A 26639-nucleotide genomic window follows, 5' to 3' on the forward strand; every position below is an offset into this window, starting at 1 on the left:
ATTTTGGGCGGAGCTCCACGGATCTTTGTGCAGGGAAGTCGACAAGCGGCGACCTTGACGATCATAGAGATTAGATAGCGATCCATTAACGCTTTCGGAGATCTTAGCGCTCTATATGGCGATCTATGGCGATATGTAAGAGCACCACAGAGCGCCGCTTAGTGGAATGGGGGTATAACTAATACCCCCATTCCCCTAGGCGGCGATCCACGGTGATCTACGCGATCTGAAGGAGCGCCATAGATCGCCATATAATGAGACGATATAGGGGTACTTGTGATCCGAGTGCGATCAGATAGCGATCCAGTAGCGATCCAATAGCGATCCAATAGCGATCCAATAGCGATCTATGTGATCCGATAGCGACTTGATGGCGCTTTATCGCCACCCAACCACCCCAAAATGTGGCGATTTTGCACGATCAGTGTTCCCGCTCTATTGGCGATCCGATGGCGATCATTATGATCTATGGCGCTCTTCTCTGATCCGATAGCGATCGAGTGCGATCTATGAAGATCCGTTAGAGCTCAAGTAGCGCTCTAGGCGATCCGATTGAGACCTGATCGCCGCAAAGGGGCCCGATCATATAAAAACCTGTGGCGTTCAGTCGCGCTCTCCACTTCTGTGCTTGGCAGCAGACGGGTATCACCATGAACCATAGAGATGCTGCCATAATACAAGTGATTTACAATCTGGTGAACCATGCCATCGGGAACCAGCAGATTGCTATTCTGGCCCAGCAGCCTCGAAGAAGAAGGAGAAGGAAGGCTTTTTGGGTGAGACCCTGGAGCGCCATTGGAGCGGCATTGGAGCGCCACAGAACGCTACAGGGTGGCGCTCCAAATCGTGAACCAAACAGTGAAGCACAATCAGAGCGCCATCGGAGCGCAATCGGGGGCCAGTGCATCTCCGAGGAGCGCCATCAGATCGCCATGGAGCGCCGGAGATCGGTAGGCCAGCTTTTGTGGCGATCGGCGGCGCTCTATGGAGATCCGATAGCGCTCAGATGGCGATCTAGGCGATCAATTAGCGATCTGATGGCGCTCTGGGCGGAGCGGGAGTCAACCGGCGGCGACCTTGGCGATCATGGAGATCTGTTAGCGATCTGTAAGCGCTTTTGGCGATCTTGGCGCTCTATATGGCGCTGTGGGTCGCCACCTAGTGGAATGGGGGTATAATAAACCTCCGAGCTTGCTTACTTTGTAGTTTACTGGTCTCGACGAATAATATCGTGACGATGACTTACTTCGCTGGTTTCACGGAAGAACATTGCAACAATGTGATTTTGTCGGTATTTGTCGGCTCTCACTCACATACGTATTCCCCACTCATACTCACTCGCTTTCATCGGTGTCAGCGGCCAGATCTAAGCAGGGTACAACTACCAGGCTACCCGACCGCCCCTTATATCACCGTAAACACAATTAATCCATTTTAAGTTCATGTAGAGGACGACATGAAACACTGGAACCAAATCATTTATTCACTTTAGAGACAGATTACGTGTTACAAGTCAAGGCAAAATGAATAAATACTGTTGATAAATGCAGGAATATAGAAATAGAAAAAAAAGTTGATTGCAAACACCAATCGAGACTTCAGGGAAACCTCGGAAAGTTGTTCTGGCAAAAGTTCACACGGTCAATTTGACAAAAACATTTTTACATGGTGTTAACTTTTCTGCCAACTCACAGATGTATGAACTCAAAATATCAGATCACGTGACTACCCATTCAGCCAATCTGTATGAAAACATTGTGTAAACTTTAAAGTATTAAATTATTAATATACTGAACCGCAAAAGAAACGTCACCCCAAGTAACATTGCATGAAAAGTTGTCATTTTAATATCGTGGTAATGTTTGTTAAAGTTTCTAAAATTTAACATTACCTGGTCAAGAAAAATTAAATTGGATGATACAAAGACAAAGCAGATGACAATAAAACCGATCGCCCAAACGCATCACGGCAACGGCCATGGTAACCCGATGCACGTGAGTTCCGTGCAAATTGAAATGCACATGCTTTCCCCCATGTCCATCCTTCCAGATCCGATAACATTCATTCGTTATTGAATTGCTACCACATGCCAAGATTGACAAGAAATCAGTGACACCAAGCCCTTGGACGATTGCAAGCTTGACAAAAAAGTAGCCAATGCATTTCAAGTCAACATAAGGACCATATACAGTCTCTAGCAACGGTACAAGACTACCAACACTACAGATTACAGACCACGTAGTGGAAGACCAGGGGTCACCACCCAAAGTCAGGGTCGTCAGATTGTGCGACAGCATCTCCAAAATCGCTTTGTTGTTGCTGCGGAAACTGCTCGACAGACCATGGGGACACACCTGCGACACATTAGTGCGGACACCATGCGTTTTGACGATTGACGAGCAGACACCTCCCCTGTCACAGGCCACACAGAGGACCTTTTCTGACATCACGTCATCGCCGAGACCGTCTTAAGTTGGCAACATAACACCAGCATTGGCACCACCAGCAGTGGAAAAGAGTCATCAACAGCAAATGGCTGATAGAGAATCTGGTGACGCCGTGGGGAACGTTATTCGGATGTTTGTGTTGTGGAGAGAGACTCGTGGGGTGGCCCAAGCATCATGGTGTGGGGTGGAATTGGTCTTGCACAGAGGGTCGGCCCTGTGGTCTTCCAGAACATCGGTCCAGGGCAAAGGTGTCACAGCTGCTCGGTACATTTATCAAGACTTGAGACCACACGCCATACCTCATTTGGCACATCGCCGCAACCACGAGTATCAGCAAGATAACGCCCTTGCCTACACTGCGAGAGCAACAAGAGACTTCCTCCAGCAGAATGGCATCAGAACAATGGAGTGGCCTACCCGCAGTCCCGATTTAAATCCAATTGAGCACCTGTGGGACGAGATTCAAAGACGGCTGAATGACGTCCGACCAAGGCCGACAACTGCAGCTGAACTGCGTAAGGCGCTCCTCGGAATGTGGGCTCAAGTGCCTATGGCTTTCACCAACAGCCTCATCAATTCCATGTATCGACATGGCACGGCAGTCATCAATGCACATGGCAGACACACGAGATACTGACTTGTGATGCCATTTTCTCAGAGACTAGAGTTGCGTTCCACTTTAAAAACATTTGTCACTTTAATTTCAACCCTGATGATCAGTTTTGCCAAGTTTCATTTTTTAAAAATGTCGTGTACTATATTGCTCCTCCTAGATATTTGACTCATTATTTTGCCTTCGGTGATTGTAGACATAATATTGTGTGATTCAAAATGATTTGTTTATTATTATTGATCCTGTTTTCACTGATGTCACAATTTAGTTCTGTATGTAACAATTTCGAGGTTAACATTCGCGTTTCAACTTAAGAATAAACTGGTAACGTTATAAATGTGCGTTTATTAACACAAATACATATTCTCACAGGAACAAATGGCATATCACCCATTGTGACTGCCAGTTTATCTTATAATTTTAAACGTCAGGCTGTTTCCCCATCCTCTTCATGAGGAGGACATATGATTCTGTGTTATAATTGTTTTTTGCTGTCATCGCCGCTGTCATCCCATACTTGTTCCTGGCATTGACATCCACAACAGATTGAGAGAGAATATGCGTCACCATCTCCACATGGTCTCTAAGACAGGCGGTGTGAAGTATAGTGTAATTATTTTCATCAACTACCGACATGTTACCTCCTTTACTGACAAGGAAGTCAAAAAGTTCTATATTTCCTTTAGCTGATGCCATCAGCAATGGTGTTCTTCCGTATACTCCTCGGCTGTTAATCTCCACAATATTGTGTGAAATAATATGCATCACCATCTTCACTTGTCCAAAGAAACAGGCAACATGAAGAATATTAGAACCCCTATCATCAACTGCAGATGCATTACCTCCTCTATCAACAAGCAAGTCAAACACATTTGTATGCCCCGTACCGGCTGCCACCATCAATGGTGTCCTCCCGTACCTCCCTCTACTGTTGACGTCGACAACGTTGTTTGAGAGGACATACTCCACTACCTCCACATGTCCTCTACGGCTGGCGAGATGAAGGACGTTGTCCCCATACATATCCACAAGTGAAGCATCACCTCTTTTTTTCACGAGTAAGTCAAACACATCTCTATGTCCGGCTGCTTTCATCAGAGGCGTTCTCCCGTATATGTCTCTACTGTTGATGTCCGCAATGTTCTGTGATAAGATATACTTCACCATCTCCACATTTCCTCCAAGGCAAGCGAGATGTAGGATGTTTTGATCATCTGTATCCACAAGTAAAGCGTCACCTCCTTTACTCACGAGTAAGTCAAATACGTCTCTGTATCCTTTTAATGCTGCCATCATCAGAGGCGTTCTCCCGTATATTCCTCTACTGTTGATGTCCGTAAGGTTCTGTGATAAGATATACTTCAGCATCTCCACATTTCCTCCAAGGCAAGCGAGATGTAGGATGTTTTGATCATCTGTATCCACAAGTAAAGCGTCACCTCCTTTACTCACGAGTAAGTCAAATACGTCTCTGTATCCTTGTAATGCTGCCATCATCAGAGGCGTTCTCCCGTATATTCCTCTACTTTTGATGTCCGTAAGGTTCTGTGATAAGATATACTTCACCATCGCGACATGTCCTCCAATGAAAGCCAAATGTAAGATGTTGTTACCATTAGGATCAACTACCGACACATTACCTCCTGCACATACGCATAACATAAACACTTCCCTGTATCCCCCGCGTGCTGCCAACAATACTGGTGTCATTCCGTGTTCATCCTCTCTACTGTTGATGTCTTCTTGAGCTTCTGTCAAGGCGTGTCGCACTTGGCCTAGGTCCCCCTCCCTGCAGGCTTCATGAAGTGTGTTTCTTTTCTGATCTCGTTTGTGCTGATGGGATCTCAACTGATACAACTTCTCATCTGAAATGTGTTTATGGAAATGACATAAGGGCTTAGGGATTTTGCTCATCTAACAATCGGTGCATGTGGCTTTATTTCAGTAGAGCTAGTGAATAACTACTCTACAATCTTACATTTTGACGAACATTTATTTGAAGATTCGAACAAATAATAATGTTTGTCTTTTAAAAAAAACTTTAACATACATACAAATGTACATGCATATACATGCATTTTCCTCGTCTTATCCCAAACAATTTCTGAAGGAAATCTTTATTCTAATTCAGGAAAATTGGAAATGAAGGTAAATTCAATAGACTCTTTCTTCATCTTAAAAGGGGGCACAGGTGGCCCAGTTGTCTAGGGCGCCGCGATTCGCTGTGCAGAGTTGTGTCCCTTGGCACGCCAGAAACCTATGATTGTAGGTTCGAATCCCGATTCGCCCCTATTATGTTTCTAGGTTTGTCAGCACCATACTCGTGCTCGTGGGTTTCACCGAAGTGGTAACGTCTGAGACCTGCATCTCTTCAGGCTTTCCTCCCACCTTAAGCTGACCCGCCGCGATATAACTGGAATACTGTTAAAAGCGATGTTAAACCCAACTCACTCACTCAGTCACTCTTCATCTTGTCAACTTGTTTGTGGATTGTGAATGTTTCCTTTTCCACGACGATTAAATATTGGCTCACGGATGTGAAGTTAAATAATTTTTGAGGGAACCGAAACACAACTGTTTTCAAGACATACGATGGACAAGAAATCATTACTGTTGGTAAATGAAAACGATTAAAACATAATCAATTATATCCCAAGTTATTTTTTCTTTGATAATATATTGTATCTATTCTTCTTAGGGAACCTGAACTCCGCATATCTTCTATTTGCATAATCTTATACTATAAATGAATTTTCGTACAAATGAGTGAGTACGATTTTACGTCCTTTGAAGAATGTTCCATCACTATCACGGCAGGAGACGTAAGAAATGGTCCTCACATATTGTGCCTATCCATGTGAGAACGGTTAAACCACAATGATTTTACCAAACCTTAAGTGAATTAGAACATGGAAACCAGACGAAAAGTAACTGGAAGTCAATTACCTTTTAAACAAACAGCTTTTCCAGAACGGCTCTCTAAGCAGCGAGAACCAGGACTGCAAGACGTGGCTGCGCAGGGCCCAGTGGGTACCTTTAGAAAGAAGCAAACTGTACGGCTATGTACGTGTCAGCGGATGTTTCATCCTTAAAAAGCACACTCGATAGGAATATTTATCTGGCAGCTCTTAATTTGCAAATGCATATATTTTCAGTTGACAGTTGTCTCTCCATTGACTTGGCAACCTCGTGGTCAAACCGCTAACCCAGGTTCGCTTCTACATTTAGGTGCAATGACGAAATAAATGAATGCAATCACCTACAATGTTAAATAATACTAATTTACAAACATAATCAACTTACATCTGAATGATTCTTTTGAAGAACAATGAAGCCTTCAGTCGTCTCATTTCGCTTCGATTCACCAAGTCGTAGACAACAAGTTAAAGTTTCATAATTGTATTCGAATCTCAAACAGCCACCAGTTTCAATACATCTAACTTGGCACAGCCTGATGCCTATGTTCCTGATAGTGACAGAGCTCTCCGTCACCTTCTCTGGTATTTGAACCTCACATTGTTTAATGCTGGATGTGGAAAGCCCAAACACGGAGTGAACAACTGCTGATACCAGAAGCAGGTCCTGCAGAACCCCTGAACACAGGGATGGCATCGCCAGGTGTTTACACAGGAGCACTGGATACAACGACCATACTCAGTTGAAGACCATTGCACGACTGCTCATCAACACTACCCAGGCAGACCTCGCCTTGCCTTCTAGCAGTTGTTAGATAGATGTCACGTGACAGAACACGTTAAATGTTACATGCGAGATCAATACAGCAAACTACATTGTGGAACCATGTCATTGGAGGTGTACTGGGAACAAAATGAGTAAATGCTGGACTTACTCTCAGATAACATCGATGTGAAAGAGTTCATGTAGGATTCATGTAGGAACCCCTATGGTGCTCCTGTCATTGCTGGTGTGTTTACTAAATTAAGATTTTGACTAGATATAATAGAAAATGTTCTTGGCACACAAAATGTGTCCTATTTTGATAAGTGATCATTAATTCAAATCTAACTAAATCAATACGTCTACCGATCACTTCACAAACGATTTCGTCAAAATTAATGTCAGCAAAAGTGAATGAAATTTTGAAAACAAATAATGAAATGGCTTAAGTCCAGACATAAGTCCAGAAACAGTGACCAGTTGTAGGACAAGACCGTGTAATTACATGGATGATTTACGTACTTCATTACGGATTTTTCGAACTGGCTGCCATTGTACAAAACACCATAAACCAAAAAAGCAGCTCTCACACTTTGCCGGGGTGGTTGCCGAGCTTAACTCGATTAGGACACAGAAAGAGACTACATATATACGAGTATCATACGAGTACGCTACGAGTGTGTTACGAGCCCGATATGAGTCTATTAAGAGTTGCATACGAGCACAACGATCTCGATACGAGTTTGGTACGACTTTGGTACGAGGTGGCTACGAGCTGCTAAATAATTCGGCGGAATTTGTAACATGAATTAACATAGGGGCTCGTATAGCTCTTATTGGACTCGGTCAACTCAGCAATATATTTTGCAGACGATCTTCATACGAGTTCTGTACGAGCACCACGAGATGCCCACGAGGGTACTACGAGTAGGACGAGTTTGTTACGAGTTTGTCAGGAGTTGGCTGGCGAGCAGTTCCACAACTCTCGTAGATCAGTACGAGGTATCCCGAGTTACCCCGAGTTTAGAACGACCTCGCTACGAGCTCCATACGAGTACCCCGAGTCAGCTCGGGTCCATACTCGGGACTCAACTCGGCAAAGTGTGGGAGCCCCTTAAGACTGTCCATGTTAATGCATGGGAGTTGTGATTACCTCAGCGCTAATATCGCTCTGCACAACGACTCCCTGGTATTTGCGGTGTTATGTGCTAACTGTCATGTCTTGGCGTTGGGGGGAGTGGGCACATAACAAATAATGATATATTTTAAATAGACAGCTATGTATTTTTTTTAAAGGGCGGAGGTTTGAAACAACATACACTTTTATAGTACGCAAGATAATTTCTAACTTAAAATATGTTATATCTCTCACACGATTTAGAAATGATAACGATGTACCCCATAAGTGGGAATATTGCAGGCCGAGTACAAAATAATATCTATTGGCCCTGCAGGACATGTAGTGTTTGAGAAATCCTTCGAGCCCTGGTAGCACCCTTAAAAATTAACACCCTCTCTGGTCTTAACCAAGCACCAATGGGTGATTGTGATCTGCGATCAGTTGTGATCAAGGTGCGTTTGCAACCTGAGGGGAATATAGATTTCAAAAGTGATGTGCTGTGCAATAAATTGAAATTGTTTGCACACTATATAGACATTTCATTACAATATTTGATTTGTTAATGTAACTTTGCACTATGTCGCATCAGCATGATTAAATATTAAAAAATAGGCCGTTGGATCCACAGAACAAGTTGTTAAGAAAATGTCTCTATAAAAAAACAGGGCCTGGCCAGAATTTTCCACATACTTTTCCAGGACTTAGTAGTTTTACTAACATGATAACTGATGAACCTATGTGCTAAAGGTGGGTAAATTCTTACCACAACTTTTCCTTTTCCAGCTTTGATGATCGCAAAGTTCAAAGAGATAAAGACCAGGTGCTTTCCGGGATAATGCTGAACCATTCTGGGAAGCCATGGGTAAACATTCAGACATTGAGTGGTAAGTATGTTTTATCAGTGAAAGTCATTCAGTTAATAGCCCTGCTTAACAAGGGGAACCACTTGGGTTTTTTAAAATGCAGATTTTGCCAAAGGTGTTTGTGTCATAAACGAGAGGAGTGAGTGGTTTTACACCGCTTTTAGCAATATCATAGCAGGGGACACCAGAAATGGACTTCACACATTGTACCTATGTCAGGAATTGAAACCAGGTCTTCGACATGACTAGCGAAAACTTTCACCACAAGGCTACCCGACCGCCCCTAAGTGCTTAACACATAATAAAGTAAAAAGTAGACAATGCTTACTGAGGTTTAACTTTTAAATAATACTTTGATCCCTGTTGTGACGTCATATGATCAGGGTAAGTACTCAGCCACCTAATGATTAGGTGGTTCTTAATTCATAATTATTATACTAAATTAAGTTACATATTTGCATTAATGACATGTGCTATGATGTGATGGACTCAATTTGAAAATATTTCGTCTCAAAAGATGATATAATTGCCAGGTGAGCTACATAGCCCTTGGCTCTATTTTTAATGTTTTACCATGAAATATTTATTATTAAGAGAAACCATTTCATATTGTTGATAACTTATTCATTATTTGAAAGTTTATCATTTACTACATTAAAACAACAAAACTCTTTGGTCACTCATGCTCACTTGTACATGCATATATGTACTACAGGAAACACTCAGAAATAAAAACAAAGAATCTCCTGAAGCGACGTACTGCAAGTAATCGAGCTTACAAGTAAATAATGCTCCTTAAGCGTTCATACTCACTTGTACATGAATACACCTACCACAAGACACACAAAAAAGAATATCTTGAAGCAATAGGACTGTAGGTAGTCAAGCTTACAAGTAAAGAATGCGCATTAAGCGTTCATACTCACTTGTACATGAATACACCTACTACAAGACACACTAAAAAGAATCTCTTGAAGCAATAGGACTGTAGGTTATCGAGGTAATTGGAGCTAACATTACATGATCCTGTGGTAAAATCAACTATTTCCCCCCGCAAGATATAATACAAAGTCATATGCATAGTGTCACTCATATTTATGGTTAGAAGTCAACATGGTTCATGTCAGTATACCACAAGTACATTTAAAAGCGAGAATTAATGATTTCAAAAGGGGGCACGGGTGGCCTAGTCGTCTAAGGCATCTCTTAGGCACGCCAGAAACCTATAATTGTGGGTTCGAATCCCGGTTCGCCCCGAGTATATTTCCTTGTTAGTCAGCAACATATTCTATACTACTGGGTACCCATTCACTACCTGGTGAACAGTCATATTTCGAACAATGTCACTTGCCTAAGTAGACATCACATGTAACGCGTGTTTCAGTGTGGGGAGGAGCTGAAGCCTAAGAGTGAGTGAGTATGGTTTTACACCGCTTTTAGCAATATTCCAGCAATATCACGGCGGGGGACACCAGAAATGGGCTTCACACATTGTACCCATGTCGGAAATCGAACCCTGGTCTTCGTCGTGACGAGCGAACGCTTTAACCACCAGGCTACCCGACTGCCCCGCTGAAGCCTAAGAAACGCCCAGGACTCAAGCTACCGAACACTTCCACTCATCCACGTATTCTCAGCGACCAACGTTGCTTAACTTGCCTGATGTGTTGCATGCGCTCTGAAAACATGGCCACTTGCCACTACATTTAATGTCTGTGCGCACCACCATTGCTTAAAACCTCACTGTCTCAAAGAAAAGTCATTTTTCCCACCGTCTGTAAAATTCTACAAGCCTACGTACAGCCTACTGCTGGGCTTCAGGGGAGACTAAAATGGATCTGGTTGGTCAGTGATTTATTTTATTTCGTGTAATCCTAACTGCATTGGAAGATGTTAATACTGATATGGCCTGAACAGCGTTTCGCCTCACACCAATCAATGAAGCTTTTATAAAATATACCATGTACACCCAAGTTACTATCTTTTGAAACATCCCTGTCTTGACACTCTATCACCCCTAACTCGCCCTGAAACATTCCAAGCTCCGGAAATGAACTCTACTTTCATATGCGGCCGGCATGTTCCGTGGAAACAATTACGGAATTGCAAAGGTTCGGCTCTTGACTGACGATATCAGAACTGAACAGGTCACGAATTACGAGTTACACGAGTCTGACTCACCAACTTGGAAACAACCAAAAATATTAATTAAAAATCCTTAATAACCAAAGCCATTTTGAACACTTAGCTAGTGCGTATTTACAATTTCATCTTATATTCTCCATGAAAAAAACTGCACTTTTTGTTAAAAAACAATATTTGCGTGGATTTATGCTCATGAGGATCACATTATTGTCTGGTCGAGACGTGTTTTTTTAACAGACTGCTGGAATATTCCTAAGTGTGGCGTTAAACAACAAGCAAACAAAACAATTGAAAGAACTCATTATGTCTTCAATAGTCACTGAAGCGTACGTAAACTGTCTTGCATTAACGATAGAGTTGATGCTTATATTTCGTCAGAGGTTTTTATTACGGTGAGGTGACGTGAAATGGGGTTTAACGTCGCGTCCAAGATTATTACACTTATATAGCGACGTGCATGTGTGTACGTGTGTGTGTGTGTGTGTGTGTGGATTACTCGGCCCATAACTTTATTTGCATTCGTCTCGCCGTGACTATCATTCTCAATGCGCAACATTAAATAGGTCCATCGTTTGAGTGTTCGTAAATACGTTATTCGTTTATTTGTCCGATAGAAACTGATGTAATAAACCCAAATGTGAGGAAATTACAGCTGATTACAGCTAGGTAAATCTTCTCCGCTCTATCAATGAATTGTATTATTTCTAAACGAATTTTTCTCTTTAAAACTAATTTTACAGTGAATAATTTAATGTGTAAAATTATGATTACTTCATGCAATCCTTTTTTGTTTTGTTTTTGTTTTGTTCCTGAACATGGTGAGCACATGTGTTTTAATTATAAAAATAAAATTCAGTGGACAATTGTTCTTTTGACCATAATATGTAACACCATAACACCAAAAATGTTACTAAATGAGTTATCTAATTTTCCCACATTTGTGAATGACAAGAAACAATGTGATTTTGACAAGCACTCTACTTTATTGTGTGTGAAACATAAATAGATAGGATATATGTAAACAATAAGTTATCATTTCAATAGTTATACAAATATTTACAATATATTAATACCCTTGTAACTTTACCTTGTTATTTTACTGCCACAGTTACATCCAAACTTTTTTTATTTTACCAGATTAGAAATTAGGAATTACTGATAATAAGTAATTAAAAAATAACATTTTCTTCTTTTTATCATCATGGAAGCAGGACTCATAATAAATATTTACCTTACTGACCTTTTGATATATGAATATTTTGTAAAAAGTATTAAAAATCAAAATTTGAAATTGCTCACGTTAAGAAATGAGGTTAATGGTAAATGTTGTAAGACGACCCCCTTGTTTCTTCATCGCCCATAAATTTGAGTTTTTCTTTACTTACCAAGTTCTGAAAATTCACACATTACTAATTAGAATGACTTAAGGTCTCTGCTTAAAATAGCGACATTACTTTCCACTATCAGAAGCCAATAAGATTGTGTGAAAAAAATAAACAACTGTAAACCTTGTAATGGGAGAATAATAAATAAAAATACATTTCTTATTTTGTCATATGTCCAGTTTATCATCAAAAGAAATGCTGAATAATTATCATAAAAATTAAGCTAGCTATGCATATTTGGATTCTTTATCTGCTATGATAATATAACAGTTACATCATTAAAGAAAAGTTTTTCAGTAAACATGGTAAAGTATTTTTTTTAAATCTTTGGTTTAAAGAATATTCATGGGACAAATATAATTCTACATTTCTTTAATAATCTGTATAGTCTGTTAATTCCGAAAATATTCAACTGTGATATTGAGTTACTACCTAAAAATGATAATATGAAATTAATTTTGAGATAATTTTATCCTATCCAAAATACCAAATATATTTTAAGATGCACAGATGTAAAACATTAAAAAAAATGTTGTTTTTCAAAAATACCTTATAAGGTTGATTGGTGCCCACCATCTTTATCTTCATTCTTTTGTCTGCTCCCTATAAGAAATCAAAAAAGCTAAGAATAAATGTAAAAACAGATATTACTTTCTTGAGTTTACATAGATCTAGGTACTTAACTTAATACATTCAAGTTTAAACGTGGTGATGTTTTTTGGGTTGTTTATGTTTTTATTTTTTTTAAATGAGTTTCTTAATTGTCCTAAAATAGTACATGTATGTTTAGATAATTGAAGACTTAAAGTTAAAAAAAGACAAAATAATTATAAGTCAAAATAAATGAATTATATTGATCTGGGCCCTGTTCCACAAAGCGATCTTAGTGCTAAGTTGGTCGTAACTCCCATACTTTATCATAGGCTTACAAACAACGTAGCACTAAGATCGCTTTGTGAAACAGGACCCTGGATAAACTCCAAATGAAATGGGAAACAACTGCTGTGGTTGCAAAACATCTTGGTCTTGAGCTGTACAGTCCGGCAAACGTTGATCGTTTCCTGCATTAAAATCGAGTATTTATTTTGATACAAATTATTTGAGTGTTTATTTTCTTAAAATATGAAATTTAAGTCTTGATTATTTTAATATAAATATGAAATATGTTTCTGATGCTGGGCTACACAAAATATCATGGTTTGGCAGTATCCACTTCATATCTTGAAAACCAAAACTTTACATTACATTTTTCAGCAAATTCCCATTTTAGGCAAACAGAAGCTACCAGTTACTGTTGTGCTTTTTTTTAGAACCGCACACAGCCAACCCTTCTCATTTTGGCATATATTGGCTGAAAACAGGCCATTTTAGCTACCAAAGGGGTTTGGCACTATCCACATCATATCTTGAAAACTAACATCCTCAATAATATTTTTGAAGCAAAAGCTAAGTTACATTCCAAAATGAAGTTAAAAGTTATTGTTTTGGCTTTTTGGAGAACCGCCCACAGCCCACCCTTCTCATTCGGCACATCTTGACTAAAAACAGCCCATTTTGATTTTGGCACTATCCACTTCACATCTTGAAAATTAAGGTCCTAAATAATATTTTTGAAGCAAAACAATTTCAAACAAAAGCTTAGTTACTTTCACTTTCAGTTAAAAGTTATTGTTGTGCTTTTTTGAGAACCGCACACAGCCCACCCTTCTAATTTTGGCATATCTTGAAAACAGCCCATGTTGGCTTCCAACCGGGTTTGGCACCCAAAAATTAATATCCTAAATAATATCTTGAAGCAAACCCATTTTAAACAAAAGCCAAGGTCCTTTCCCAACAGAAGTTAAAAGGTATTGGTTGCTTTTTGAGAACCGCACACAGCCCACCCTTCTAACTCGGCTCATCTTGACTGAAAACAGCCCATGTTAACTACCAACTGGGTTTGGCACTATCCACTTCATATCTTGAAAACTAATATCCTAAATAATATTTTTGAAGCAAACCCATTTCAATCAAAAGCTAAATTACTTTCCAAAATATAGATAAAAGTTATTGCTGTGCTTTTTGGAAAACCACACACAGCCCACCCTTATAATTTTGGAACATCTTGACTGTAAACACGTCATTTTGGCTTGCAACGGGGTTTGGCACTATCCAGGATATCTTGAGAACCAAAACTATCCGTTATTTTTTTTCAGAAAATTCCCATTTTAAGCAAAATCCATGTTCCTGTCCCAACAGAAGCTACCAGTTATTACTGTGCTTTTTTGAGAACCGCACACAGCCCACCCTTCTAATTCGGCACATCTTGACTGAAAATAGGCCAATTTGGCTTGCAGTGATGTTTGACACCATCTACTTCATATCTTGTAAACTCATATCCTCAATTATATTTTTGGATTAAACCCATTTGAATGAAAGAAGACGTAAGCGTCTATTTAACAACTGCAATGGTTTATGGGAATTTATTTCCGCCAGGTAAGAATTCTTTTATAATCGAGTTGAACATGAGGGTACCAGATGTTTCTGCTATCTACAATGAACTTTCTGGTGAGAATGTGGTTTGTGACGTGAGTTTTCAGGGCTGTTCACGAAGAATCGCTTTTCACAGCCCTGATTTTTAGGAAACGTTGAAAATGGCGATATGGAAAGTGCAGTATCTGTACTTATAAAACAAATGTTTGTAGTCGTATAATGTACAACTCATTCATTTACCAAATCAAGTAATTTATTCTCAAAACGACCCCGGAGAATATTATGCCGAATATTTACACAATGTTCATAATAACACATGATGAAAGGCAGACACATACATGCTGGTATATGGTATACACCGTTGTTTTGTTGACAGAAGTGAGATGACTCGAAATGAATTTAGAAAGTCTTGATATATTTTAGTCCAAATGCATGAGATTAAGGGTTATCGTAAATGCAAAAATTCGGAATGAGTGCCTTTGAAGAGTATGCTTGGGTTGTACCTAACAATTTAGTCCAGAATGCGAGTATGGCATTGTCATGTTAATTGTTTGTTCAGACGATGAGGAAATACGGTTTCGAGCGTGTACATTGCATGTGAATCTAAGCACGTATTATCCAGATGTAGTATATATTCATTCAAAAACCACGACCCCGATGCAAAGTTGACTGTATTTAGGAGATGCCATTACTTAACTATAGACCGGTCAATATCCGGGTTATAATAGGTCTTCAGCAACCCATGCTTGTCTCCCCAGTGAAGATCCGGGTTATAAAGACGACTATGCTTGCCGGAAGAAGCAACTAACGGGATCGGGTGGTCAGGCTCGCTGATTTGGTTGATGCATGTCATCGATCCCAATTGCGTGGATCGATGCTCATGATATTAATCACTATATTGTCTGGTCTAGACACGATTATTTACAGACCGCCATCATATAGCTGGAATATTGCTGAGTGCGGCGTTAAAGTACAAACCGAAGACCTTGGTTTGCTTTGTGGAACGGGGAATAACTCTAAGGGTTTTTATCTGCGTCTAAATGAAGTGGATGTTTGCCTAACTGTCGTATACCGACCGATACGGGCCAAGGCATGCATGCATAAGACGTCCCTGTAATATAAATAGGTGTGCAGTAAATCGTTGTCTATCGGTAACATGCGTTGATGTGGCCTCCGTGGTCTAGTGGTAGAGCGTCCGCCCGGAGAGCGGAAGGTCCGGGGTTCGATCCCCGGCCGCGTCATACCAAAAGACGTTAAAAGATGGTACTTGTTGTTACCCTGTCTGGCGCTCGGCATTAAGGAGCTAACACAAGGACTGGTCGGCTCGGAGTCAGTATACTGTGTCTGAGTGGGGTATTCATGTTAAACTGCAGCATGGTATCTCAGTGTGCTAGCACTATAAAATGGCATCAGTCCGGACTTGTACAAGCAGCCACACACACACACCTACACGTGCATGCACGTCGCTATTTAAGTGCAATAATCTTGGACGCGACGTTAAACTCCATTTCACCTCACCTCACCTCACCTCACCTCACCTCACCTCACCTCAACCCAAATGACCTTCGAGACAGGTCGACAACTGAAATGCTGTTCAAAGCAGCGCTCAACCAAACTTAACACGCTCGCTCTTCATGTGCCAAAGGACGGACTATTTGACTTTTGAAAAATAAAGTAACTGTCTGCCCAAAAAAATATGTTGTTGCTAGGTTTTATACTTACAAAATAATATTCAGGCTCATACTTTTAATGGAAAAAATATCTGGTTTTGCAGTTGTAGCTTAAAACAATATCTTATCTCCAGACAAAGTCCCAGGCCAGCGGGGCAACGCAGATACTCATTGCCCAGATCGGGTTGATTTGAGGGCGTCATCGTGATGTAAATACGGTTCATATTTTTAAAGTTTGTAATTTTTGTATCCTTTATTAAGTTGTAAATAATGTTGATGTCTCATGTAAGAAATAAACGAATCGTAGTCGTTGTTTATCGTTCAATAAAACACTGCAAGGAGAATAAACGAATGATTTATTTTAAAACAAATATGTTCTAATCAACACCGGCATTTCAATAAATAATGCCTGGTGGTGTACACTGGTTTTTCCAAGTATACAAAGCTGGTGAAAAACAAAGTCATGATTAAGATCTAGGTAGATATTTATTTGTAGGACACGAACTTTGGGTCATAAATTAAGTGAAACCTCGTTAATTCGATTTTATTAGCTCTATGATATACTATTTAGACAAAAAAGACGAATTTTACCGAGACATCATTTTTCAGCATGTTCTAAAATCGGCAGAACAATACATATTCGAAGATCACAGTGACTTTGTTTTAATGTAAACAAAAGTCCCATTATACAAGAAAGTAGGACTGGGACGATAAACCATCTGTGCAATCTGATACGTATCACGATACGTGTATGTGCTCTTAACTGTTGTGCGTAAGCCCTCTTTTTCATACACAGGATGGTCAAATACCTGGCACACTGACGATTTACACTTGGTGCAGTGGATGAAAATATTTACTTTTTCACTACTAATTTTCTCTATAAATTAGTTTTTGGTGGAATAGCCATTAAAGTAAACATTAAAGGTATGAATCGATATATTTACTTAGTGTGCGACTGTGATCGATACTTGTATCAGGAGTGTGAGTGAGTGAGTGAGTGAACCGGGATTCGAACCCACAATCATAGGTTTCTGGCGTGCCCAAGGGACGCAACTCTGCACAGCGAATCGCGGCGCCTTAGACGACTGGGCCCCCCGTGCCCCCACTTGTATCACGAAGTAAAATCATCCACCGATGCATGTAAGACGACCAAAGTGTCCTGACATGGGTTACATTCCAAACAACGTTATTATACCGACAGAATCATTTTGTTTTAATATGGTATATACTCCGTTAGTATGATATATACTCCGTTTATACAGCCTTCGGCTGTAGTAGGTAGGAACTGTTGGTTATGCGACGACCAAGTAGCCTCGACATCAGCCAGGTTTCCTGGGTAGCGCCAGCGCAGCATACCCAGGGAACCATGTAGGCTCATTCGTGACCAACTCGTGTTATTCCGGGACAAGCCGAATAGCGACTCGTGCCCCTATCGTGGCCATGTTTGCGACCGTGCTCCGTCTTAGCGCAAACGGGCATACCTAAAACAATTGTCAACTCGTTGCGTAATGTTTCACACACTTTCCCCATATATTATACATATTTCAGATGCAATTTAGAGCACATTGGGACGTGCGGAGTTATGCAGTATGATTACACATTTAACTGTGTCTTTTGTATATTTTTACATGCAAGACATATGTAAAATCAAAAATTATTTCTGGGGGATTCTTTGACGAAGAACTTGAAATCATACGCGCATTCTGATTGGTTTGTCGTATTTTCGCACATAACATTCATTGATAGGGGGACGAGTCTTCTTGAAGGTTACGGAAAGGGGCGAGTGTTGACGAATGGGGGACGAGTCTTCTTGCAGGTTACGGAAAGGCGCGAGTGTTGACGAATGGGGGACGAGTCTTCTTGCAGGTTACGGAAAGGGGCGAGTGTTGACGAATGGGGGACGAGTCTTCTTGCAGGTTACGGAAAGGGGCGAGTGTTGACGAATGGGGGACGAGTCTTCTTGTAGGTTACGGAAAGGGGCGTGTGTTGACGAATGCATGCAGGCTGCCTCAACTCGGCTACACGCTACAACTGTCCGTGGTCACGTGGACTCCATTCTGAGAAAGCCATGCTATGCTGGACTTTCTCTGTGAAGAAGGTGGTCAGTTGATATAGGGGTGTATTTTGCTGGTCCGAATGTTCCGAGTAGTGGGGAAGGTATAACCTTCCGCTTTCATGGTGAAGTGAAAGAATGAGTTGCGGGTGCTGTCCACACCCAATGATACCCCAGTTACCGTAGGAAGGCAGTTGTAGTGGCAGCTGAGGTCTCCCGGAAGCCCAATCTCATGTGTTCGTCTTCAGGTAGATATATTGTGTGTCGTTCCAAACACACTTAGCCACCTTAATTTATAACGAGTGAGTGAGTGAGCTGGGTTTAACGCCGCTTTTAACATTATTCCAGTTATATCACGGCGTGTCAGCTTAATGTGGGAGGAAAGCCCGAAATGACGCAGGTCTAAGACGTTTACCACTTCGGTGAAACCCACGAGCACGGGTATGGTGCTGACAAACCGAGAAACATAATCGGGGCGAAGCGGGATTCGAACCCAAAATCATAGGTTTCTGGCGTGACCAAGGGACGCAACTCTGCACAGCGAATCGCGGCGCCTTAGACGACTGGGCCACCCGAGCCCACCTTCAGGTATATATAGGAATAGTTCCTGGCAGATGTGTAGAACGGTGATACTTATTCATGTCAGTCTTGCACAGTACAAAGACAGCAAACTATAGTTTACTTGTGCTCCATTAACCTCAAATATCGTAGGGGTGGCCCAGTCGTCTCAGGTGCCACAATTCGCTCTGCAGAGTTGCGTCCCTTGGGCACGCCAGAACCCTAGTTATGAATATGTGTTCGAATCCCGGTTCGCCCCGATTATGTTTCTGTGTTTGTCAACACCATACCCGTGCTCGTTGGTTTTTTAACGCAGTGGTAAACGTCTGAGACCTGCATCACATTAAAGTGACACGCCGTGATATAACTGGAATACTGTTCAAAGTGGCGTTAAACCCAACTCACTCACGTAAAGCATGGGGAAAAATAATCGTAATAATTCTTTTGTCTCAATTATTGAATATCAGTAAGAAAGAGCATGGACCCTGCCCGTCACTATTATTCGAGACAGGGTGTTACATAAGATTTTTCGGCAGGGTGTCCAAGTTGCCAAAGGAGCCGAAATTTCGGAGTTGCGTCCCTTGGGCACGCCAGAAACCTATGATCGTGGTTTCGAATCCCGCTTCGCCTCGATAATGTTACCAGGTTTGTCACCATATCCGCAGTCGTTAAACCCAACACACTCACTCACCTATATACGATTGTGGGTTCAAGTAACAGATTAGTACTGATTATGATCAGTGGGTTGTCAGCAGTGTACCTCTACAAGGAGCGGTCGAGTAGCCTAGTGGTTAAAGCGTTCGCTCGTCACGCCGAAGACCCGGGTTTGATTCCCGACATGGGTACAATGTGTGAAGCCCATTTCTGGTTTCCCCCGCCGTGATATTGCTAAAAGCGGCGTAAAACCATACTCTCTCACTCTCACTTCTACAAAGTTGTAGATACTGTTTAAACCGGTCCTCCGGGGGACAGGAATGCAGGTCCGTTTTAGACAGAATTATGCATTTTACAGAAATCCGATTCTGTCAAAGAGATACGCCCCTTGGTATCTCGTGCGAAACTAAATACGGGACAGAACACATGGTCCGGTATTGACAGAGACGTAGATTAATCAGAGTCCGGTTTAGACAGATTCTACTGTTATCACTTCGGTCCCATGTTTTCCCGATTTAATGAAATACTGTTGAACGTTGCGTTACCCCAAATTATCTACTCTCTCGCAAACAGATCATATGAAGAAATAAATACAATACCGAGAGAATAATCTTTCCGTAATGAATATATAACTAGGTGATCTACAGTATGTTTCGAGGCTCTCTTGTATGGTGTAAAAATTATGTAGCTGGATTTCAACGGTCTTTCTTCGGACTGTTTGACAATAAACACATGAATCCAAATAGTTCGCATATATTTAATTCACATTATGTACAGTCTTGATTATACATATAATTTGACAAAAATTAATCGCTTCGAGATTCAGAAGTGGCTACTTGTAATTAAGGCAGTTATTCCTTCCTGATTCAACACTGAGGTTCGTCAGAGACGCAATTCGTTCCGAAGTCATTCTGATTTGATTCGTCCTCATTCGACCCTTTCCGTGACCGTGACGTCACTCCCAAACGGAGCAATGGTTGGTCCCGGGTACATTTCACTATTGTATGCATATAGTGGACACTGGATAATCGAGGGTGTGATACAAGGTTATTATCATTATAGTAAAGAGTAATAATGCACTGGGTTATCGAGGGCACTTTTTCTCACACGGCAATTGTCAAATGATGCCGCAGACAGCAATAGTCAAGATGTATCTCCTTTGCCGTACCGGTAAACTAGTGTAGGAACATTCTCAAATAGGTCACTGAACTTTCTACTTTTGTTCCAAGGTGAAAAAAAGGTAAACAGTACCCGACCACATGTGACGTAAGATTGCGCATGCTCGGAAGCCGTTAGTTATAACACATATGGTGTTCTGAAACGAATCTAAAAGTACTAGCGCTGGGAGATCGTGAAGCGGTCGCCTGTGTAATTTATTTACAAAATGATATATTTTACGTGGTACTAAATTGTGAAATAAGAGCATTCATACCTATTTTATGCGTCCCTTTGGATGTACTCTGTATTGTTTTGCGTCCGTGTTTAATTTGTATGCGTAAAGGATTCAGGATTTCGTGTCCGGTAAATCCTTGCTGGTGTATCATGTTTGTTCTGCAACAGGTTAACGTGCTAAATCAGCTAAATTTGCAAGACACCGGGGGTCGCGTATACATATATTAACTATGTAGCCAATGACTTCACAACCTTAGCACGTTCCTGGAATAATCCCTGAATAAATGGTTTCCCTGATCAATCATAAACACAAAGTTTCTCTAAGATCCCAGAGCATACAATTAATAAAATACTCACTTCTAATTCCACAATTGTCATCCAATTCTCAGCCCTAGCCGCCATTACTCACCCCAGTCTCAGATCTAGCAGCCCTTACTCATCCCAGTCTCAGCCCTAGCAGCCCTTACTCATCCCAGTCTCAGTCCTAGCAGCCCTTACTCATCCCAGTCTCAGTCCTAGCAGCCCTTACTCATCTCAGTCTCGGTCCTAGCAGCCCTTACTCATCCCAGTCTCGGTCCTAGCAGCCCCTACTCCCCCCAGTCTCAGTCCTAGCAGCCCTTACTCCCCCCAGTCTCAGTCCTAGCAGCCCTTACTCATCCCAGTCTCGGTCCTAGCAGCTCTTACTCATCTCAGTCTCAGTCCTAGCAGCCCTTACTCATCTCAGTCTCGGTCCTAGCAGCTCTTACTCATCTCAGTCTCAGTCCTAGCAGCCCTTACTCATCTCAGTCTCGGTCCTAGCAGCCCTTACTCCCCCCAGTCTCAGTCCTAGCAGCCCTTACTCATCTCAGTCTCGGTCCTAGCAGCTCTTACTCATCTCAGTCTCGGTCCTAGCAGCTCTTACTCATCTCAGTCTCAGTCCTAACAGCCCTTACTCATCCCAGTCTCAGTCCTAGCAGCCCTTACTGATCCCAGTCTCAGTCCTAGCAGCCCTTACTCATCCCAGTCTCGGTCCTAGCAGCCCTTACTCATCCCAGTCTCGGTCCTAGCAGCCCTTACTCATCCCAGTCTCGGTCCTAGCAGCCCTTACTGATCCCAGTCTCAGTCCTAGCAGCCCTTACTCATCCCAGTCTCGGTCCTAGCAGCCCTTACTCATCTCAGTCTCGGTCCTAGCAGCCCTTACTCATCCCAGTCTCGGTCCTAGCAGCCCTTACTGATCCCAGTCTCAGTCCTAGCAGCCCTTACTCATCCCAGTCTCGGTCCTAGCAGCCATTACTCATCCCAGTCGAGGTCCTAGCAGCCCTTACTCATCCCAGTCTCAGCCCTAGCAGCACTTACTCATCCCAGTCTCAGTCCTAGCAGCCATTACTCATCCCACTCTCGGTCCTAGCAGCCCTTACTCCCCCAAGTCTCGGTCCTAGCAGCCCTTACTCATCCCAGTCTAGGTACTAGCAGCCCTTACTCATCCCAGTCTCAGACCTAGCAGCCCTTACTCATCCCAGTCTCAGCCCTAGCAGCCCCTACTCATCCCAGTCTCAGCCCTATGAGCCCTTACTCATCCTAGTCTCGGTCCTAGCAGCCAGAACTCATCCCAGTCTCAGCCCTAGCAGCCCTTACTCATCCCAGTCTCGGTCCTAGCAGCCCTTACTCATCCCAGTCTCAGCCCTAGCAGCCCTTACGCATCTCAGTCTCCGTCCTAGCAGCCTTTACTCATCCCAGTCGACGTCCTAGCAGCCCTTACTCATCCCAGTCTCAGTCCTAGCAGCCCTTACTCATCCCAGTATCGGTCCTAGCAGCCCTTACTCATCCCAGTCGAGGTCCTAGCAGCCCTTACTCATCCCGGTCTAGGTCCTAGCCGCCATTACTCATCCCAGTCTCAGACCTAGCAGCCCTTACTCATCCCAGTCTCAGCCCTAGCAGCCCCTACTCATCCTAGTCTCAGCCCTATGAGCCCTTACTCATCCTAGTCTCGGTCCTAGCAGCCAGAACTCATCTCAGTCTCAGCCCTAGCAGCCCTTACTCATCCCAGTCTCGGTCCTAGCAGCTCTTACTCATCTCAGTCTCAGTCCTAGCAGCCCTTACTCATCCCAGTCTCAGACCTAGCAGCCCTTACTCATCCCAGTCTCGGTCCTAGCAGCTCTTACTCATCCCAGTCTCAGTCCTAGCAGCCCTTACTCATACCAGTCTCAGCCCTAGCAGCCCTTACTCATCCCAGTCTCAGTCCTAGCAGCCCTTACTCATCCCAGTCTCAGTCCTAGCAGCCCTTACTCATCCCAGTCTCAGTCCTAGCAGCCCTTACTCATCCCAGTCTCAGCCCTAGCAGCCCTTACTCATCTCAGTCTCAGTCCTAGCAGCCCTTACTCATCCCAGTCTCAGTCCTAGCAGCCCTTACTCATCCCAGTCTCGGTCCTAGCAGCCCTTACTCATCCCAGTCTCAGTCCTAGCAGCCCTTACTCATCTCAGTCTCGGTCCTAGCAACCCTTACTCATCCCAGTCTCAGTCCTAGCAGCCCTTACTCATCCTAGTCTCGGTCCTAGCAGCCCTTACTCATCCCAGTCTCGGTCCTAGCAGCCCTTACTCGTCCCAGTCTCAGTCCTAGCAGCCCTTACTCATCCCAGTCTCAGACCTAGCAGCCCTTACTCATCCCAGTCTCAGCCCTAGCAGCCCCTACTCATCCCAGTCTCAGCCCTATGAGCCCTTACTCATCCTAGTCTCGGTCCTAGCAGCCCTTACTCATCTCAGTCTCCGTCCTAGCAGCCCTTACTCATCCCAGTCTCGGTCCTATCAGCCCTTACTCATCTCAGTCTCAGTCCTAGCAGCCCTTACACATCCCAGTCTCAGTCCTAGCAGCCCTTACTCATCCCAGTCTCAGTCCTAGCAGCCCTTACTCATCCCAGTCTCAGTCCTAGCAGCCCTTACTCATCTCAGTCTCCGTCCTAGCAGCCCTTACTCATCCCAGTCTCGGTCCTATCAGCCCTTACTCATCTCAGTCTCAGTCCTAGCAGCCCTTACACATCCCAGTCTCGGTCCTAGCAGCTCTTACTCATCCCAGTCTCGGTTCTAGCAGCCCTTACTCATCCCAGTCTCAGTCCTAGCAGCCCTTACTCATCCCAGTCGAGGTCCTAGCAGCCCTTACTCATCCCAGTCGAGGTCCTAGCAGCCCTTACTCATCCCAGTCGAGGTCCTAGCAGCCCTTACTCATCCCAGTCTCAGTCCTAGCAGCCCTTACTCATCCCAGTCTCAGACCTAGCAGCCCTTACTCATCCCAGTCTCGGTCCTAGCAGCTCTTACTCATCCCAGTCTCAGTCCTAGCAGCCCTTACTCATCCCAGTCTCAGCCCTAGCAGCCCTTACTCATCCCAGTCTCAGTCCTAGCAGCCCTTACTCATCCCAGTCTCAGTCCTAGCAGCCCTTACTCATCCCAGTCTAGGTACTAGCAGCCCTTACTCATCCCAGTCTCAGACCTAGCAGCCCTTACTCATCCCAGTCTCAGCCCTAGCAGCCCCTACTCATCCTAGTCTCAGCCCTATGAGCCCTTACTCATCCTAGTCTCGGTCCTAGCAGCCAGAACACATCTCAGTCTCAGCCCTAGCAGCCCTTACTCATCCCAGTCTCAGTCCTAGCAGCCCTTACTCATCCCAGTCTCAGACCTAGCAGCCCTTACTCATCCCAGTCTCAGACCTAGCAGCCCTTACTCATCCCAGTCTCAGACCTAGCAGCCATTACTCATCCCAGTCTCAGTCCTAACAGCCCTTACTCATCCCAGTCTCAGTCCTAGCAGCCCTTACTGATCCCAGTCTCAGTCCTAGCAGCCCTTACTCATCCCAGTCTCAGTCCTAGCAGCCCTTACTCATCCCAGTCTCGGTCCTAACAGCCCTTACTCATCCCAGTCGAGGTCCTAACAGCCCTTACTCATCCCAGTCTGGGTCCTAGCAGCCCTCACTCATCCCAGTCTCAGTCCTAACAGCCCTTACTCATCCCAGTCTCAGTCCTAGCATCCTTTACTCATCCCAGTCTCAGTCCTAGCAGCCCTTACTCATCCCAGTCTCAGCCCTAGCAGCTCTTACTCATCCCAGTCTCGGTCCTAGCAGCCATTACTCATCTCAGTCTCAGCCCTAGCAGCCTTTACTCATCCCAGTCTCAGTCCTAGCATCCTTTACTCATCCCAGTCTCAGTCCTAGCAGCCCTTACTCATCTCAGTCTCAGCCCTAGCAGCTCTTACTCATCCCAGTCGAGGTCCTAGCAGCCCTTACTCATCCCAGTCTCAGTCCTAGCAGCCCTTACTCATCTCAGTCTCGGTCCTAGCATCCTTTACTCATCCCAGTCTCAGTCCTAGCAGCCCTTACTCATCCCAGTCGAGGTCCTAGCATCCTTTACTCATCCCAGTCTCAGTCCTAGCAGCCCTTACTCATCCCAGTCGAGGTCCTAGCAGCCCTTACTCATCCCAGTCTCAGTCCTAGCATCCTTTACTCATCCCAGTCTCAGTCCTAGCAGCCCTTACTCATCCCAGTCTCAGTCCTAGCAGCCCTTACTCATCCCAGTCTCAGTCCTAGCAGCCCTTACTCATCCCAGTCGAGGTCCTAGCAGCCCTTACTCATCCCAGTCTCAGTCCTAACAGCCCTTACTCGTCCCAGTCTCAGTCCTAGCATCCTTTACTCATCCCAGTCTCAGTCCTAGCAGCCCTTACTCATCCCAGTCGAGGTCCTAGCAGCCCTTACTCATCTCAGTCTCAGTCCTAGCAGCCCTTACTCATCCCAGTCTCAGTCCTAGCAGCCCTTACTCATCCCAGTCGAGGTCCTAGCAGCCCTTACTCATCTCAGTCTCAGTCCTAGCAGCCCTTACTCATCCCAGTCTCAGTCCTAGCAGCCCTTACTCATCCCAGTCTCAGTCCTAGCATCCTTTACTCATCCCAGTCTCAGTCCTAGCAGCTCTTACTCATCCCAGTCGAGGTCCTAGCAGCTCTTACTCATCCCAGTCGAGGTCCTAGCAGCCCTTACTCATCCCAGTCGAGGTCCTAGCAGCCCTTACTCATCCCAGTCTCAGTCCTAGCAGCCCTTACTCATCCCAGTCTCAGTCCTAGCAGCCCTTACTCATCCCAGTCGAGGTCCTAGCAGCCCTTACTGATCCCAGTCTCAGTCCTAGCAGCCCTTACTCATCCCAGTCTCAGTCCTAGCAGCCCTTACTCATCCCAGTCTCAGACCTAGCAGCCCTTACTCATCCCAGTCTCAGTCCTAGCAGCCCTTACTCATCCCAGTCTCAGTCCTAGCAGCCCTTACTCATCCCAGTCTCAGTCCTAGCATCCTTTACTCATCCCAGTCTCAGTCCTAGCAGCTCTTACTCATCCCAGTCGAGGTCCTAGCAGCTCTTACTCATCCCAGTCGAGGTCCTAGCAGCCCTTACTCATCCCAGTCGAGGTCCTAGCAGCCCTTACTCATCCCAGTCGAGGTCCTAGCAGCCCTTACTCATCCCAGTCGAGGTCCTAGCAGCTCTTACTCATCCCAGTCTCGGTCCTAACAGCCCTTACTCATCCCAGTCGAGGTCCTAGCAGCCCTTACTCATCCCAGTCGAGGTCCTAGCAGCCCTTACTCATCCC

At 43.7% G+C, this 26639-nt stretch overlaps 1 protein-coding gene across 1 annotated transcript; it reads right to left on the reverse strand.

Moving 5' to 3' along the window:
- Nucleotides 1–3480: 3480 nt before the first annotated feature.
- On the reverse strand, nt 3481–4629 carry LOC124119023 (ankyrin repeat domain-containing protein 50-like). The gene has a single exon (XM_046481401.2). The coding sequence runs from the start codon at nt 4627–4629 to the stop codon at nt 3481–3483; it is 1149 nt and encodes a 382-aa protein (XP_046337357.2).
- Between the last annotated feature and the right edge of the window lie 22010 nt (nt 4630–26639).

The sequence above is a fragment of the Haliotis rufescens genome, unplaced genomic scaffold, assembly GCF_023055435.1.
Source record: "Haliotis rufescens isolate VD_foot unplaced genomic scaffold, xgHalRufe1.0.p SCAF_24, whole genome shotgun sequence".
In the NCBI taxonomy this organism is placed as follows: Eukaryota; Metazoa; Mollusca; class Gastropoda; order Lepetellida; family Haliotidae; genus Haliotis; species Haliotis rufescens.

What these genes read in the sequence shown, in the direction of transcription:
- LOC124119023 (XM_046481401.2), bottom strand. Translation starts at nt 4,629, where the DNA reads ATGGTGAAGTATATCTTATCACAGAACCTTACGGACATCAAAAGTAGA.